Below are 17190 nucleotides of genomic sequence, written 5' to 3' on the forward strand. Positions count from 1 at the left end.
ACTGCTTCATGGCTCAAGAGTACGTGAGATATGTCATGACCCCTGTCACTTAATATGTCATTTCCATTTTGTTTTATTTGTTTTTCAAGATTATAAATGTTTTCGTAAGCGATGGGTCAACGATGGATCTTTTCGGCATTTTCCAGTTGATATTGCAGGAAATGTGCCCAACGTCCACCCAGAAACCATGGGCGGTTGCATAGGTATATCCCGAAGTCACAGTGGGGCTGTGGGAAATAGTAGCGGCCTAGTTACCAGGCCCGTATCAGGTTAGTGCAGTTCCATCACAGTCTCTACGCAATTCTTGTTTATTTGCAAAGAGCCACGATTAGACTGTGAGCGTCTTCAGGTCACAGTAATGCTTATATTTTAATCATTGAAATCTAGATGTTAATCTTGATAACCATACTTGAGTTACTGTAACTTAGGTAATTTGATTATGCATGAAGAAGTGTTTGCATTCCACAGGACACTAAAGGTTTAAATCTTCATATAATAAGGCTTGATATAGAAACAAGTGTTGGAATTTATTTTCAGAAAGCTGTTATAAACATCACAATGCTCTTGCACACAATTCTGATCACCCTCAATCAGTATAAAAAATGTTTTTAGATCAATTTTCCTTTACTGAAACCTTTGAAAAAGAAATGAAGTAGGGGGCATAACATTACATACCTATGAAGGTTAGATACTATGTACATTTTTTCTTAAGGAAATGCTTTTTATTAATTTTTTTTCACTTTTTTTCGGCTAACATAACTAAATAGCAATTAAATTTGTATTGTATTTTGAAGTGTTATTTTTTGTATAAGGGTATGGTAAATATTATCCTTATTATCCTTTGCCCTACTTACAGTAAACATTTTTAAATTTAACTTAAACACATGCAAAATTCAATAATTTTTGTGACTGAAGATTCACTTTATGAAAGTCCTTAAATGTACCTGTTTCATTTCTGATGTTTATTGTCAAAGGTTACAATCCTAATTACGATCAGTCATTGGTGGAGTAGCATGAAAGACATCATTGTAACTTTGAGTCAACACAAGAAGACTAAATGCAGACTTGCATTTAATATAACTCCAAGAAATTTTTGGAAGCAGGGCATTTTTTTAATCTCAGATGGTTTCATAATTCTTTTGGTAATTTCTTTTTATCTTCGCCATAGGAAGCCAGCACAATAAAAACTCCAGGTTAGCGCACGAAACGATCCGATGGAAATCGGATGTACCTCTCACCGAGGGACAACTCCGCTCCAAACGGGACGAATTTTGGGACACAGCTCCTGCATTCGAAGGAAAAAAAGAGATTTGGGATGCCTTAAGGTATCTGAGATTTTTAATTAATTCTTAATTGTTAACCAGAAGCTTGAATATTAAAATACTATTAACTTTAAATGTATCTTAATTTCTATAGAAACATTAAGTAGTCTCTGTATAGGTCAGATTCTTGGTTTCTATCAAAGTAGTTTGATGTTCAAGTTAACAGATAATTAGTGATTTGATTGTAGAGCTGCAGCTTTGGCTGCCGAGCAACGTGACTACGAGATGGCGCAAGCCATCCTAGATGGCGCCGGGGTGTTTGTGCCTAACGGGTATATAACAGACTGTTATGATCAGTTGGGGCATAGGTAATAACGCAAACTTTATTCACCTTTTTCATATATAAATTAGATTAAATTTGGGTAAAGTACCGTCACTTAATTCACTTGAGTTTGATTGATGGACATTTGAATATTTCTAAACTATCTCAAAAAGCTGTCGATTATCGCAAATCTAAAATAAGCTCATTTTCACATCGTAATAGATACCAAGTTCCGATTTATTGTCTCTCATACCCGATCAACATAGTAAAAGAAGATGGACGGGATTCTCCCGCTATTGAATCGGAGCCGGTTGAAGCCGGTACGGAAACCATTTTGAAGCTGCGTCTCAGCCATAATTGCAGCGATGTGAAGCTGGCTGTTTACTCGAAGGACAGCATTAGCATGTGTAAAAAGAAGTTGCAGGTGAGCGACTTTATATAAAATGCATACATATAGCATATCTGATGGTTATGCCTAGCTTGCAGCAGGTATTAGAAATGTATTCTTTATGACTGTAATTAAAGATAGGCGTTCGGTTCGACGCAGATAAGATCGGTATTGAATTTTAATTAGTTCCAACTTATTGATTATTGAACGAGTATACTATGACGATTTTAAAATAATCATTATCATTGTTGTTGTGTTATATAATATGAATTTATGATGCCTCTTACGGGTTCTAATTAAATTCTACTAAATTCCATATAATAATTAAATTACAATAAAAGCGGTTAAGAATTTTAGGAATCAATCTTGATAAACGGATTTTTGAAATACCACAAAAAAAGGAAACAATTTGTAGTACACAAATGATTGATCCGATTTCAGTTTTCAATAGTTTTCGCGATTGCAGACAAAATGAAAATTTTCTGGGGAATTATAACTCTTGTTGAAGGGAAAAACTCCTTTAAAAATGGGGAAATTCTCTTGGAAGTTCGAAAATATCTCTTAGCGTGTCTTAGAATGTTTTAAAAACCATCAAAAGCATCTCCAAACTTCCAAAAATACATGGAATTCGGAGTAAATAAGCATAATTAATTTTTACAGTAAATCATCAATAAAACAGACGCAAGCTATTTTTTTCAAGATTTCCCTAGAAGAGAACGGACAATATAAATCCGTGTTATTAATATCGTTTTAAAGGTCAGTAGACATGGGACATTTCAAATTATTGATCGCGGTGTGTCGTGTGTTGAGTCCTGTAGGAAGCTCGTGACGACGGACTTTTCAATATTTAATGTTAAACGCAAACAGCTTACTGATTATTTACGTTCTTGCCCCCTACACAATTGGATTGATAATGGGCGGCCGCGCTTGGAAATTTGTTTTTGTCTTGTGGAAAAAAACTTGATATCAGTATTAAAATCTGGCAATATAGACCACAATTTGACAGCTAGAGTCTTATTAAACACATTATATCCTCTAATGCGATTGTTTCCTCTGGGTTAAAATGACACTGTAATTTTTCAATTTGTCTATGCATGCGCTAAATTTGACGTGTTCTTAATATCTGACAGGTTCAAAATGTAATATTAACGTCACAACAAATCATTGGGAGATGCAGCTACTGTTGACTGAATAGGGAAATTGATTATGGAAATGTGAAGTGTAAACAAGAACTATTAACAAATCTTGACCTCAAGTGGAATTTTATGTTATATTTACCGTCAAATGTTTACTCGCTTTTATTGTCCAATTATTTGCTACCTAACCTAACTGACCATAGTCATGGTCTACTAGAGTAGATACCAAAATACTTAAATTAGCATTATGGTCAAATTAAAAAAAAAATCATTGACAAAGCACTACTATGTGTTTTAATAAACTGTAGAGTCAAGAAGGAATAGAATCGTCGCGACAGCGATGGTTCTTCGGCGGCAAGCTCCTTGGTGACAAATTGCACGTCGAGGAAGCCAAAATTCCGCCTGGATACGTCGTCCAGGTGATCGTCAACACGGAAAATCCGGGCTTGTCGCCCCTTTCCAGTAAAAAGGCCTTATGATTGACTGCTGAAGTGTAGATAGTGTAGGGTAAGTTCTGATACCCCACATTAACATGCCCTTAAGGGTCAAATTATTAATTTTAACATCATGCTAGTTTTCACACTTCATTGGAAATTAGTTTGCAGTTAAAGTTAACAACACATCAACGATTTGGTCCTAAATCTCGCCTTTTCATTCGTTTACAGTTAGATTTTTTAAATTAAATCAAAACACGATACTACCTGGGACTGACCAAATAAACTGGAGGTTGTGACACTTTCGTGACGAGTCCCTGAATAGGACCATATCAAAACTTAGCTGTAACAGATATGAGATTGATTGGAATATTTACAGTTGATGTGTATATTTCCGTTTCTTTGTGAGATTAAAAGGGACATTGTATATTTATGATTATTATTGGAATTGCTCGTAAATTATTATTCGGTTGATTGAAAAAGATCACTTTGCAGTTGGTATTTTTGACAATTTTATCAGGGACAAAATCCTTCAAATTCCTCTGATATAAATAAACATATATAGATGCCTTGAAACGGTTGATTTTGAAAAACTATAATCCGAAGATAGAAAAACTAAATAAAGCCTAGTGTATGTTAACCATGGACCATCAAGAACCAAGAACAACGTACATAGGTAGAATCAAAATTTCAGCAATTTTACATGCTAGCAAAAATTGCCAACTTTAAAGTGTCTTTTATTATTTTACTATTCTTTGGTTTTTCAGTTTCCACACGAACTGGACGGAGCATTCACCATTTCCCGTTCGTTTTTGGGCTCAATTCCTTACATTAAGAAAGACAAAAACATACTTTTACGTTTACAGGATGGTTAAAATTCGATACCTGCTTGTCCATCTGGCGATCGGGTAATATGAAATTCACCCCAGGCACTCTTTTCCAGCTGCATCAGGCCTTGTGGGGTCAGCTACGTTGAAGAGTTTCCTTCCCAAAGCGCTTATCCACTAAAATACTTGGGGCCTTCATCCTGGATCCCACCCTTGCCGCGACAAGGGTAAGCATAGACTCATGTGAAAGGATAAATTCCGTTTTCTCTGTTCAAATATGTCTGAATTTTGCAGCAAATGTTTCGTTCTTTTTGTGACATTTTTTCTAATCATGAATGTATGGTTTTTCACGATTATTCACTTTGGTCAGTTTATCAACTAGATTATCTGGTCTCAATATGTCATCCAAATGACGGTCCTCCTTTAGTCGGTTAAAAATAGTATGCACTGGAGCATCTAACTGAATACAGTATTTGCAAATGTAATTTTTTGTAGTCTATTGGTATAGGCTTTTAAAAAACCGTGGCCGCTCAGAGTTTGTCAGAATGTTCTTCGCTGTAGGCAGCTGGTCTATTTCGTCATTTGTCCTATAACTGTTTTCGTCTCAGTGTCCTTTTTATTTCCTAACTGTCTCTTGTTCGTCCTTTATATCGGTATACATATTTGTTCTAGTGGACAGGCGATAAAGTTTGTCACCAATTCTGTAAGTGGTTTCTTCAAGATAATCAGTACTGGTGTATGTAATATAGTTTTGTGTCCCGAAACTACTCTGAGCAATGCTCGGTTTTAAACCGGCTGAAATATCATTTTGAACTTTTTTTGCCATAGTTTCGCTTCATATTAGTGCTTTTTGGAATATAGTTTACTTCACCATTCTATACAGAAAAAGTCTTTATTTACTTGAAAATCCTCTCTTATTTTACATTATTACATTTTTCCCTGTTCTTTCCACCGCCTGTACTACATGGGGTCCAACTTCCAGTTGCGCTAAGAATATTTTAACATAATGAAATATTTTCTGATTTCCTAAACTAAAAAAATGATTTCTACTGTTCTATGGAAATAAATAGGCAAACCTACCAAATAAATCATCGTCTTAATTAATGATATGTTATAGAAATCAAGGGCACCTTTCTTAGTTGTATACCTGATACGGCCTTACCAAATACCTCCATAAGTAATAGGTATAAGACATGTTATATGAAACGTAGAATTTTACGTAGAATTCAAATGTGAAATAAAGAATAGGTGTTTCTATTTGAAAAAACAAAGTTGGTGATCGTACCTGATTTTTGGGCTACCCTGTATACATGGATTTACCATAAAAAACCTCATTAAAATATAAACATCGACTGGTCCGAGAGTTTTTCCAAAAAATCAACCCCTGAATTTTAAATAAATTTATGTAGGACTTTTGGCCCTCACTGTATATACATCGTTTTCATTTTACATTCTAATAATTATGATATTTCATCTCATTGAAGCCGCTTTTCTCGAAAAATCCGATATTTCTGAATTTTGTAATCGTCATTGATTTTATTGTTTAAATTTAGATTACATCGATACATACCTTGATAAATAAAGTGTAAGAAAGTAAAACCCTTTTTGTACAGTACAAAAAAATTTTAAAAAGTTATAAAAATTGCTCCGTCCAGGTTTTGTCATCACTAGGAATGTAATAAGCTAAAAAGTTATAGTTTAAAAGATCTAAGTTAATCGTACAATATTGAGCTGGGTGACTGTAGTATTTTCTTAGCGTAAGTGTTAAATGATATATTTTAGGTTTAGATCTCTATACAGAGTGGCCAAATTGTCATGAGCCCAAACGTCTTTTAATATGTATGAGTTATATGGTGGATTAAACTAACTAGGCACAGGCAACAAAGTATGAAGTTTTTTGAAAACAAGCAGAAAATCAGTACTTAGTTCCATAAAAAAATCTGCATTTTACACTGGTAATTTTTTTGTTTACACAACAGTAACCCATGACAATTAAACCACTCTGTATTTATTTATTTTATTAGGTTATAATTATTCTTCTGGGGCAATAAAACGATTCTATGCGGTATCTGACATTCACACTTAGTACAAAAACGTTTCCTTGTAGGTTTTATACAATAATATTTAGTAGCAATAGCCCACATGATCTTTGAAGCCAAAAGTATGCTGTTTGAGCTGAATTAGTAGGCCTAAATTACACGAGAAAGGAATATTGAACCAAAAATTCGTGATTAAATACAGTGTTTCTATTTTTAAGACTGCTGTTATATTAGGTGCCATTCAGGGTGTCCCGAATTTTGTGGAACATCAATAGTAATTAGTTATCTGTAATGAAAATATATTGAAAGGCTTGGCAGATTTATCGCATCAGATTATCAAGTAGCTATACGGGGCGGCTCAAAAATGTGTGATAGCGTTCCACGTGAATATTGTTGTATCTCTCGTACCGAAATTCTAGTAATACTTCATTTCAGGACATATTCCGATTCTTAGTTCTTCCCGAGATACTGACATCCGGGAGACATTTAGGGTAAAATATATTACACAAAAATATTTTTAAAATCCCGAGGTGACTTTGGTGAAGTAGAAATATACAAGGTGTTTCGCTTAAAAGAACAAAGTTGGCACCGGCAACCCTTGATGTCACAAACCAAAAAAAACCTATAAATAATAGGGGGCCACGATACTGGGATACCTCGTATACTATTGTAAATCCTAACTCACTTATGCACAGGGTGGCCGAAATTCCATCTTCAACATAGGAATATTCTTCCCCGAGTCAGCAACTTGATTTGACACGAACTAGTGACGTATTGGGTCCTGAATCACGCCTAGTAGTAATAAATCTCACGTGAGTCACAAGAAAGTTTTCAAGGATAATTTTTGAGATGTTAAAAATCGAACTTCGGACATCCTGTACAATGTGAACAATTCATTTTGTCCACATCTCAGTAATTTTCTTATTTTTACTAGTGTTGGTGTGATTCGAAAATATGTGCGTGAAACATTACTTCTGATTATGACTCTAGCGGATCTAGCAAAAACGTACAATTCAAAGTAACATACAGAGTGGTCCATAAACGTGTGATGTTTCGTTTTTCTTATTTTCCTATTAGTCCCATTGACAGATTCATATCCAAGGACGGACTATTGGTCAATTCCTACTATTTGTTGTAATTATTTTGACATCTGGACACGATAGTTTCAAAGCGTTTTTGTTACAAAAATTAATGAATAATTGTGAATTTTCAACTGGTAGCAATTTTGACCGATGCCTTGAAACATCCTCAATAAGTTTGTTTGCTATCACCTCAATTTTACCCATAGAAGATGTAGGCAAAAGTTACAAAGGATACTCGTTATGAGAGTTATCACGCGCAAAATCTAAAGATGATGCGCACAACTTCAATGCAATGATAGTAGTTAGATATCTCTGGAAAAGCCATATTATTATTACTACTTTAGGACTAAATTTTGTGAGTTTAGCACGAGTTTGCGGGTGATTTTCAAACAAAACTGTGTCAATACATTGTTTTAGAGTAAAGTTTTTATTGAATGGCGGTGAACATAGTTTTAGACAATATTGTGCTCGTACGTTAAATTTAGTTTTTATTATTTATATAGATTTAAATATCTGAAAATAAAGACTTGTTACAAAAATTAGTGGGGAAATTTAAATAATCTTTCGGCATTTTCAACCACTCCTGACAAACCATCAAAATCCTAGATTCCTTTGCAACCTATGTAGCATGTCAATTGTCGAAATTTTTAAAGACATATTCGGACACACACAGAGCTACTAAAGTCATACTCAGCATACAGGATGTCTCAGGATATGTGGACAATCTCGGATTCATAGAGAATGTATCAAAATAATATGAAAAGTTACTATAAGTTTTTTCTACAGATCCTCTCTAAGGATATGCAAGTTCCTAAAAGACACCTCTGGAAATCGGTTTTTCTTGATTAAGTTTTAGAGTACCTAGATAATTAAATAATTTTTTAATATGATGGTTGTTACATGGGGTTCCTTAAAACTATACCATTTAAACACATTTGACTTGTTTAGTTTGCCAGAAGCGGACCACCTCTAACACAAAACTCATACTTTTTCCACAGCCTGCATCAATGAAGGCGTCAAAATAGTTTTTTCAATACCCTCTACGTTAGGCTAAAAAAGGTATTCTTGCTTGTTCTCGCAAAAAAAACTGGTTTCGAGAAAAAACAATTTTTACCGATAATGATCTTCATTCAATAATTTTGTATGTTGGTTCAATGTAAGCTCTTAATCATATGCATTTTTTGGGTCTAAGCATCGAAGATTGTTGGACTTTCCATAATGCTCCAAAATTGTTTCTTATGTCTTCGCAATGAAAAACAATTATTTTCAATAAGTTATTCGTATTTTCTAATAAAAGTTATTGCAAAATTTAAAGCACTGTAAATTATTAACTGATGCCAGCATACAAACCATATTCGGTACAAATGATTTTCTTTCTCGAAAACTGTTCATTTTTACGATAACTAGCAAAAATGCCTTTTTTTAGTCTAAGGTAGAGGCTATCTAAAAAAAGTTATTTTGATGTCTTTATCGATACAGGGTATAGAAAAATTGCGATTTTTGTGTTAAAGCTACTCCGTTCCTGGCAAACTAAACAAGACAAATTTGTTTAAATGGTTTAATTTTAAGAAACCTCATCTAACATCCACAATATTTAAAAATGATCTCATTACACTAGGTACTTTAAAACTTATTCAAGAAAAATTGATTTTCAGGAAGGTCCTTTACGAGTTTGTATCTCTGTAGGAAAAACTTAGAGGAACTTGTCATATTATTTTCATGAATTCCCTATAAATCCGATAGATTGCCCACATATTCTGGAACACCCTGTATATACTCGAAAAATGAAAACAAAAGTATTATTTATTTAAAACCTCTATTTTTAAGTCTAATATTAAAATATGTAAATTCTTTGCACTACAACTGAAACTATGGAATAATTTTATCCGTCTTGACGTGCGTCTTCAAATGTCGTTTCAGCGTGTTAGATTCCCCAAATCTGTTAGAGCACACCGGGCACTGATGTACTTTTTGTCCTGAAAATCCTCCATAAATAACCATAAAAAAAAGTTTGCTTATCACCACCTGTATGGGTCCTTAAATGAACATTCAGCTGACTGCTATTCCGGTAACTTTTTGTGCAATTTGCATACTTGCACACACACGGTTTCTCATTATTGTGGCTTCGCATATGGACCTTTAAATCATACGCAGTTCTGCATTTTCTCGTACATAATGCGCATGAATAACGCTTTTGGCCAGTGTGAGTGCAGAGATGAACATTTAAGGATGTTTTATTTGAGAAAGTCTGAAATTATGAATATTTTGTTTAAATTTATAAAAATTTGCCTATGGAGAAGCAATGTTTTCTCATCTATAAGTGTTGATAGAATCTAACAAGTGAGTGAGGCTAGTTCACCAAACTTAAGGCGCTAAAAATTATTCCCACACGATGTTTTCCTTTTCTAGTTACTTTTTCAATGCCGATTATATTATTCTTTTTAAGTATCCTTCCTACAGGCACGGGATGTAGGTTTCTTATGTTTGTGTTATCCCCTAATTCTCTACTACCTGGAGCTGCACATTTATACAAATGCTTAATAAAATTTGCGGAATTTTTAAGCCCACTCAATTATTAAATTCTATCATTATTTATATAAGAAAAAACGTCTGTTTTTCCATGGCAAATTATCATGTTGAAATAACATGTAAGTCAAAAGATTCGTGATTTTGTTTTATATACTTTTTCGCAAAAATTACAGGAATAAGGCTTGATATTGCTGTGAGTTCTGGAATGAATTCTCAGCTCCCCGGACGTATTGAAGGATTTTCCACAGATTTCGCACACGTAATACTTTTCGCCAGTGTGAGTTCGCTGATGGATCCTCAAGCTAAATAAATGTAAGAATTGTTTATGGCAAACTTGGCACTGATGCTCCTTGTTCCCTAAAGGAAATTATTTTTTTCAAAAAAAGAAGAAGAAAATGGCGACACCTACGTGCCTGTCACTGTTGATGTTTTAGATTTAATTAGACATGCTAAAAACCACAATTTAACAGTTCCAGGCATGCCCTAATTCAAATCTAAAAAATTTCTCACCACTATGAATTTTCTCGTGTCTCCTTAAATTTCTACGGTCACTAAATGACTTGTCACACACAGGACAGCTGAAAGGTTTCTCACCAGTGTGACTTCTCATATGAATCTAAATGACAAGACAAACAATTCTCAAAATGCCGTCAAAATGATAATTACATTTAATTTGACAACTACTAAGGCATTTTCCATTGATAATGACAGTAATATTTGCCATTATTATTAAGTTGATACCATCTTTGTACCTAATGAATCTGGATGGTATGAACAGAAGTTAGTATAAATCTACTTGACTGACCTGTATTTCATAATTTGACTTATACTTCTTGTTGCACTGTAAACATTTAAAAAGGGATTTGACATTATTAATGTGTTTACGTAACAATTTTCCTTTACTAGGGTGTTTTTTACGCGTTTGAACTGGAGTTATAGAAACTTCTAATTCTTTATCCACCTTATTATCGCTCTCTTCATTATTGCTATTTTCATAATTGTCATTTCTTGTTTCTTCGCAAGTGGTTTCCTTCTCACTAGTGAAATTGTTGCCTGTATTGCTATTTTCACTCAAATTTTCATGAATTATATTTACAAATTTTTCTAATAAGCTTTCAGATTGAGCAATCATATTAAGGAATATAGCGGTACTTTGCAGGGTTGAATAACATGACTGGCAAATTAATGTTGGTAATTGAAGCCCATATGAGTCCCATCCCTAAAATTGAGATCATAAGCAGATGATAAAGTTTTATATAATGTTAATGTCTTGCTTTGTCATAGAAATCAAATTATTCAATGCATTTATTATTATTATAGACTTATTAGTACTGATTTTTTTAAGTAGGCAATTTTCAGTCCCACCACTGGTAAACCGATCTTAACTTTACATGAACTCAGGTGGAACACTGAACGAACATCCTGTATAATACCAGCAACTTCTTTCAACTATGTCAAGATTAAATCAACAATAAGTAATTTTCTTACCCTCAATGTAACATTACAGGGACTCAAAATATTCGAGTATTGTGCTTGGAATATAGGGATACTCTCTTCAAATTTGAATATTTCATCGAAACAGAACCTACAAATGGTGCTCTTCTTACTTAGCAACTTGAATATATCTTCTTCATTATGCAGTTTACTCATTTTAAAGGAGATAAAACCTAAAAACCACTTAAAATGTGTAAAAAAAGAAGTGTTTCTTTAAGAACTTAAGTCTGCTGTTTAGCCCATTATTTGGCACTATTAATTATTAGGGAAAGCGGTAAAGCCAAGTGGCACTCGTAGGTCAAAAAAAGTATTAAAATTTCACGAGGAATTGTTTGCAGCATTTGAAAATGTTTGACCATTTATGTTTATTTACTGCTCGTAAAACTCCAAACTAACCTTCAGCTAACAATTTTAGTTTATTGCTAGAAAAAAAGTGTTATATGTCTTCTTCCAGAAGTGCCTTACTAAAAGGCTGCATTATTTGCTAGCAGATTAGTATTAGTTTTGGACAGGAAAAGAATACTTCGCTGCTGACTTCAAATGAATTGGGACTGAGAATTTTTTCTTAAGATTGAGGATAATTTATAATTTTCCTTGTTCATAAAGTTACCTGGAGTCTAAAAAACAGGGCCTTCAGTTGTTAAATTACCGTATAATTATAAATAATGCGATAATAACAATAATCAGCTGCTTAAAAATCAAATCACATATTTGTGAGGTTAGGAAGCGCTAGCGATGACAGCTACAGTATCTAACAGTCTAGTGCGTACACATGGATTTGTTATAGAAAATACTCGATTTTCGCCGTCAAAAAATTATTTATTTCACTGTGTTTTTTTAAATTATTATGTGCAAAATGTACATAATAATGAATTGTACAAAAATTAATCTTTTTCAGTCAGATGGCATCCATAGAGAAAAGGAGAAAAATTAATAAAAATAATATCCTCGTAATACACTTCCTACTGTAAAATATGGAGGTGGATCCCTAGTGATTTGGGGCTGCGTGTCCTCAAATGGAGTTGGAAATATCCATTTTATAGGTAGTATTATGGATAAACATGGTTATAACGATATATTAAAAAGAACGTAAAACAAAATGCGCAAAAATTAGATATGCCATATGTTTATAGATTTCAACAGGACAACGATCCTAAGTACACGGTTTTAATCAACAAAGAATGGCCAATTTGAAATATTTCAAAATTGTTAAAAATTCCTCCACAATCAGCAGACTTAAACCCAATTGAACGTTTGTGGGCAATTAAAAAAAATATAAGAGAAAACATCAAATTTCATCAAAAACAGAATTAAAAAACATTGCATCACAAGAATGGAAAAAAATTGGTCCTGAAATATGCAAAAAAATAGTTTATTCTATGAATAGAAGATGCGAAATGGTCATCACAGCAAAGAGCTACTCAACAAAGTATTGATCAATTATTGTTTAATCGAAAATCTTATTTAGTTTTATATTTAAATTTAAGTGTAGGAACAAAAATGTTGTATGAAAATGAAGTATTTTTGTTAAATTTATTGATTAGTTTTGTTATTTATTCTTTGAAAGCTTTGTATATAAGTACGTATATTTAAAATATATTTCTTGATAATATAAAAAAAACAGTAAAACAAATAATTTTTTAACAGCGAAAATCGCGTATTTTCTTTAATAAATTCATGTGTACGAACAAGATTGTTAGATACTGTATACAAGAATCCTCACTATCATATTATTATTACCTTTTAAGTCGTGCAATCTTCAACTCAAAATAAAGATAGATACATCATTAAATCTCTCCTATCACGTCTAGTGCACATAACAACATATTTGTCTAACTTTCTCTGTGATGTTTCGAACTCTCTTTTTTCTACGTCAACTCACTGCTTTTTTAAATATAAAATTCGATTTAAATTTTAAGAGGAACTTAAAGTGATTCTTGACTATTTTTTATCAACATAAACTGTCTCGGTAGAAGTGCAAGTTATTAAACAATATTAATTTTATTATCTGATTGATATAATGCATATAACATAGGTCCCAGATAATTGCCATAAAGATTAGAAATCAAGGCCGACGCTAGGCAATTTGCCGCCTTTTGCAAACTAGCAATTTGGCATTGTTATGCCTCCTTTTTATGTTCAATTTATCCTTATGTGAAGATTTTAAAATCGGGTTTTAACTTGGGAAATTAAAATATCTCGTCACAAGTATACAGGGTGATTCATTGGGAATGGGACATGGCGAAACACGAGATAGAGGACACCAAAATATGACGATTGGACGCAACATGCCTTATATTGATGTTGCGCGTTTCAGAGTTACAGGGTGTTAAAAGTTAAAATTTTATTTTAAAATTCCTTAATAACTTTTTGTGTTTTCATAGCATCAACACCAAAATCGGTGTACTTAGGTTTTGTGTAAGATGCCAAATAAGGATTTTGATCTAATTTTTACGAAAATTTCTAGAGGGCGCTAGTTACAACCCACCGCTTCGGTATATTTGGTCATACTTTTTTATGAGTGCAACTAAGGTCAAATTTTATTCAATATATTGAAAGAGCGTCTATTTTATACGCAAAAAAGGTATGCTTGTTCAATCCCGATATCTCTCTTCGTTTACGAGATTTTTACCTATAAGCTAATTCGTGTCGTTTCATTTCAACACGGTTTTATTAATTTTCAAATAAATATTTTGCCGCATTAAACAAATGAAAAGCCATTAACGAATGAAAAATAAGTTTTATTTAAGCAGCTGTTCAAAATGACCACCTTCCACCTTGATGCACTTTACTAACCTTTTTCTCAAAGATCTTTTTATTCTAAATTGCATATCGACGTTATTCTTGATTTCATCAGCTGCTTGTTGAATTTTTTGGCATAATTCTTCGCGAGTATTAATTGTCCCTTTGTATACAATTGCTTTCATACTTGACCATATTGAGAAGTCCAATGGGTTGAGGTCTGGACTTCTCGCAGGCCACGGAAATTCACTTCCACGACCGATCCATCGATGTGGAAAAACATTGTTCAAATGTTGGCGCACTTGGAGAGAAAAATGTGGAGCCGCTCCGTCTTGCATGAACCACATATTTTGACGTAAATATAATGGAACATCTTCGAGAAGTTGTCCTTGCAAAAAATTTAAATACCGAAGGCCACTTAAATTGGTTGGAAGTTCGAAAGGACCAATAAAAAAGTCACCTATTACATCACACTAAATGTTTATCTTAAATTCGTGTTGGAAATGTGTTTCTCGTACAGCATTTGGATTCTCAGAATCCCATAAATGGCTATTTTTCCTGTTGAAAATTCCACGACGTGTGAAAGTTGCCTCGTCAGTAAATAAAATTTTGTTCAAAAAATTTGGATCTTCGTTTTGTTTCTCTTGCAAAAATCGAGCAAATCTTAAGCGAGCAAATTTTGAACAGGTGTTAAATGATGTGGATGGAATTTTTCTTTATGTAAAATTCCCCAGACAGACGATTGACTCATTCCCATTGTTGCACTTAACCGGCGTGCACTTAATGTTTTATTTTCAGCAATTCGTACTAAAACTTCCTCTTCCTGCTCAACTGGGATAGTCCTTCGAGAATCATTGTTTTGGCTTTGAGGGCGAAAAGAGCCTGTTTCTCCCAAACGATTGTACAGATTTCTGAATAATTTGTGATTGGGTTGTTGTCGGTTGGGATATAATTCAAAATAGCTACGTGCTGCAGCACGACCGTTAAAATGCATTTGAGCAAAAACACAAATCATATCGCGCATCTCACTAAAGGAAAAGTCATTATGCCTTGGCATTTTTACTTTTAAATTACTATTTTTTACTTAAATAGAGCAAATGACAAGGAAAGAGTCTAATTACTTTGACAAGCTAAAGTAACAATTGCTAAGTGATGCGTTGCTATGCAAATGAATCACAGCCACCTCCGTTTTTGAGGATTTGAAATGGCACGACACGAATTAGCTTATAGGTAAAAATCTTGTAAACGAAGAGAGATATCGGGATTGAACAAGAATACCTTTTTTGCGTAAAATAGACGCTCTTTCAATATATTGAATAAAATTTGACCTTAGTTGCACTCATAAAAAAGTATGACCAAATATACCGAAGCGGTGGGTTGTAACTAGCGCCCTCTAGAAATTTTCGTAAAAATTAGATCAAAATCCTTATTTGGCATCTTACACAAAACCTAAGTACACCGATTTTGGTGTTGATGCTATGAAAACACAAAAAGTTATTAAGGAATTTTAAAATAAAATTTTAACTTTTAACACCCTGTAACTCTGAAACGCGCAACATTGATATAAGACATGTTGCGTCCAATCGTCATATTTTGGTATCTTCTATCTCGCGTTTCGCCATGTCCCATTCCCAATGAATCACCCTGTATACATTAATTTTGAGTCACAATACTACTATCGCTGCACTTCTCGTATTCCTTTTATTCGGTTTTCTGAGCTTGTGAGTTACGTTTCACCACATGAATGTAACATTTTTTCAAAATTATTAACATCCTAATCTTAATTAATCGTACTTATATACTGGGTGACCCATTGGTATGTGGACGGTAAATAACTTAAAAATTATTAGAGATAGAGAAAAACTTTTTCCATAAAAATTGTACAGTTTTTAGAGAAGCACAATCGGGAAATATTAGCTAGTATACAGGGCTGTCCAAAAACGTATGACATACTAAACATATATTTTTTAAAATGAAACACCCTATATATTTTTATATTTTTAAATTCGGCTTTTTCTCCTGATTCTAAAAATATGAGGTTGTCATACTTTATACCGGATGGTTTAATAGCTATAATCATTTTTTAATAGAAATAAAGGTTAATTTAGCTAATTACAGTTTAAACAATAAAAAAAACAAGTTCTGGAGTTCTTATTATGTAAAAAAATAGTACATATGCTCTATTTTTCAAAATTACTTTCAAATTTTTGAGATTCCTTTATTTTTTATATAGGATGAACAAGAATATCTATTTTTAAATTTTCCAATGTTTCAAATGGAACACCCTGTATGTTATTACATATTTGAAATCAGCTGTCTTTCATGATTTTAAAAATGTATGCATTTGATAATTTATACCGAAGGATTTAGAAGTCATGCCATTATTTTGTGGAAATTCCGATTAATTAAATATTAATACATGTTAAATTGTTCTCAAAGTTTTAAACAGAACTCCTTGTGTGGATGTAAAATATCGGTGAAACAAGTCTGAAGGAGACAAGAATGGAACTTGTTTGCAACTAATTACGCTATTATACAGGGTGTTCTTTAAATACTACTTATACAAACTTTAAAGAGTGAATTTTTGACTAATTTTAAGATAAAAAGTTTATATGAGCATGGGTCCATATAGGTTTGGTTCTTGAGATAGAGGGCTTAAAAAAAATTAGTATTTTTACTATAATTTTTTTCAATAACATGTAAATTTGACTAAAGCCTGGATACTAAGAGTATCGGCAAATGAGAAACTCAAATATTATATTTATTTAATTTTTTGTTTAATTTTAGAGGGCGCCACATACAGGGTTGTACTTGGATGTAAATAACCATAACTCTTAGTATTTGTCGCTGAAAGCAGTCGCTTTGGAAAAAAGACAGGTTTAAACTTAAATCTCAGTTGAAAGATTGTAAGTTGAATCATTGGAAAAAAAAAAAC

The 17190-nt window shown here is 33.0% G+C and overlaps 2 protein-coding genes across 2 annotated transcripts; one reads left to right on the forward strand and one right to left on the reverse strand.

The window, feature by feature from the left end:
• The first annotated feature begins 58 nt into the window (after window positions 1–58).
• On the forward strand, window positions 59–8030 carry LOC136408838 (ubiquitin domain-containing protein 1). The gene is made up of 6 exons (XM_066390021.1): window positions 59–269; window positions 1169–1325; window positions 1511–1630; window positions 1807–2008; window positions 3417–3615; window positions 3774–8030. The coding sequence occupies exons 1-5, from the start codon at window positions 188–190 to the stop codon at window positions 3585–3587; spliced, it is 732 nt and encodes a 243-aa protein (XP_066246118.1). The 5' UTR covers window positions 59–187; the 3' UTR covers window positions 3588–3615; window positions 3774–8030.
• A 1295-nt stretch (window positions 8031–9325) lies between these two features.
• On the reverse strand, window positions 9326–11928 carry LOC136409152 (zinc finger protein 625-like). The gene is made up of 7 exons (XM_066390480.1): window positions 11910–11928; window positions 11508–11686; window positions 10825–11238; window positions 10530–10635; window positions 10174–10376; window positions 9516–9738; window positions 9326–9466 (listed from the first exon to the last, which is right to left on the reverse strand). Exons 2-7 carry the CDS (start codon window positions 11667–11669, stop codon window positions 9360–9362), a joined length of 1215 nt encoding a protein of 404 aa, XP_066246577.1. The 5' UTR covers window positions 11670–11686; window positions 11910–11928; the 3' UTR covers window positions 9326–9359.
• Window positions 11929–17190: the final 5262 nt, after the last annotated feature.

This window comes from Euwallacea similis, chromosome 5 (genome assembly GCF_039881205.1).
Source record: "Euwallacea similis isolate ESF13 chromosome 5, ESF131.1, whole genome shotgun sequence".
NCBI classification, from domain to species: Eukaryota; Metazoa; Arthropoda; class Insecta; order Coleoptera; family Curculionidae; genus Euwallacea; species Euwallacea similis.

Bases quoted from the DNA above. Each gene is read 5' to 3' on its own strand.
- LOC136408838 (XM_066390021.1), top strand. From the start codon at position 188: ATGGGCGGTTGCATAGGTATATCCCGAAGTCACAGTGGGGCTGTGGGA. The intron at 270-1,168 runs GTTAGTGCAGTT...TCTTCGCCATAG, and splicing joins AGTTACCAGGCCCGTATCAG to GAAGCCAGCACAATAAAAAC. The intron at 1,326-1,510 runs GTATCTGAGATT...ATTTGATTGTAG, and splicing joins GAGATTTGGGATGCCTTAAG to AGCTGCAGCTTTGGCTGCCG.
- LOC136409152 (XM_066390480.1), bottom strand. From the start codon at position 11,669: ATGAGTAAACTGCATAATGAAGAAGATATATTCAAGTTGCTAAGTAAG. The intron at 10,636-10,824 runs GTCAGTCAAGTA...CTTGTCATTTAG, and splicing joins AGTCAAATTATGAAATACAG to ATTCATATGAGAAGTCACAC. The intron at 10,377-10,529 runs GTGAGAAATTTT...AATTTCCTTTAG, and splicing joins ACACGAGAAAATTCATAGTG to GGAACAAGGAGCATCAGTGC.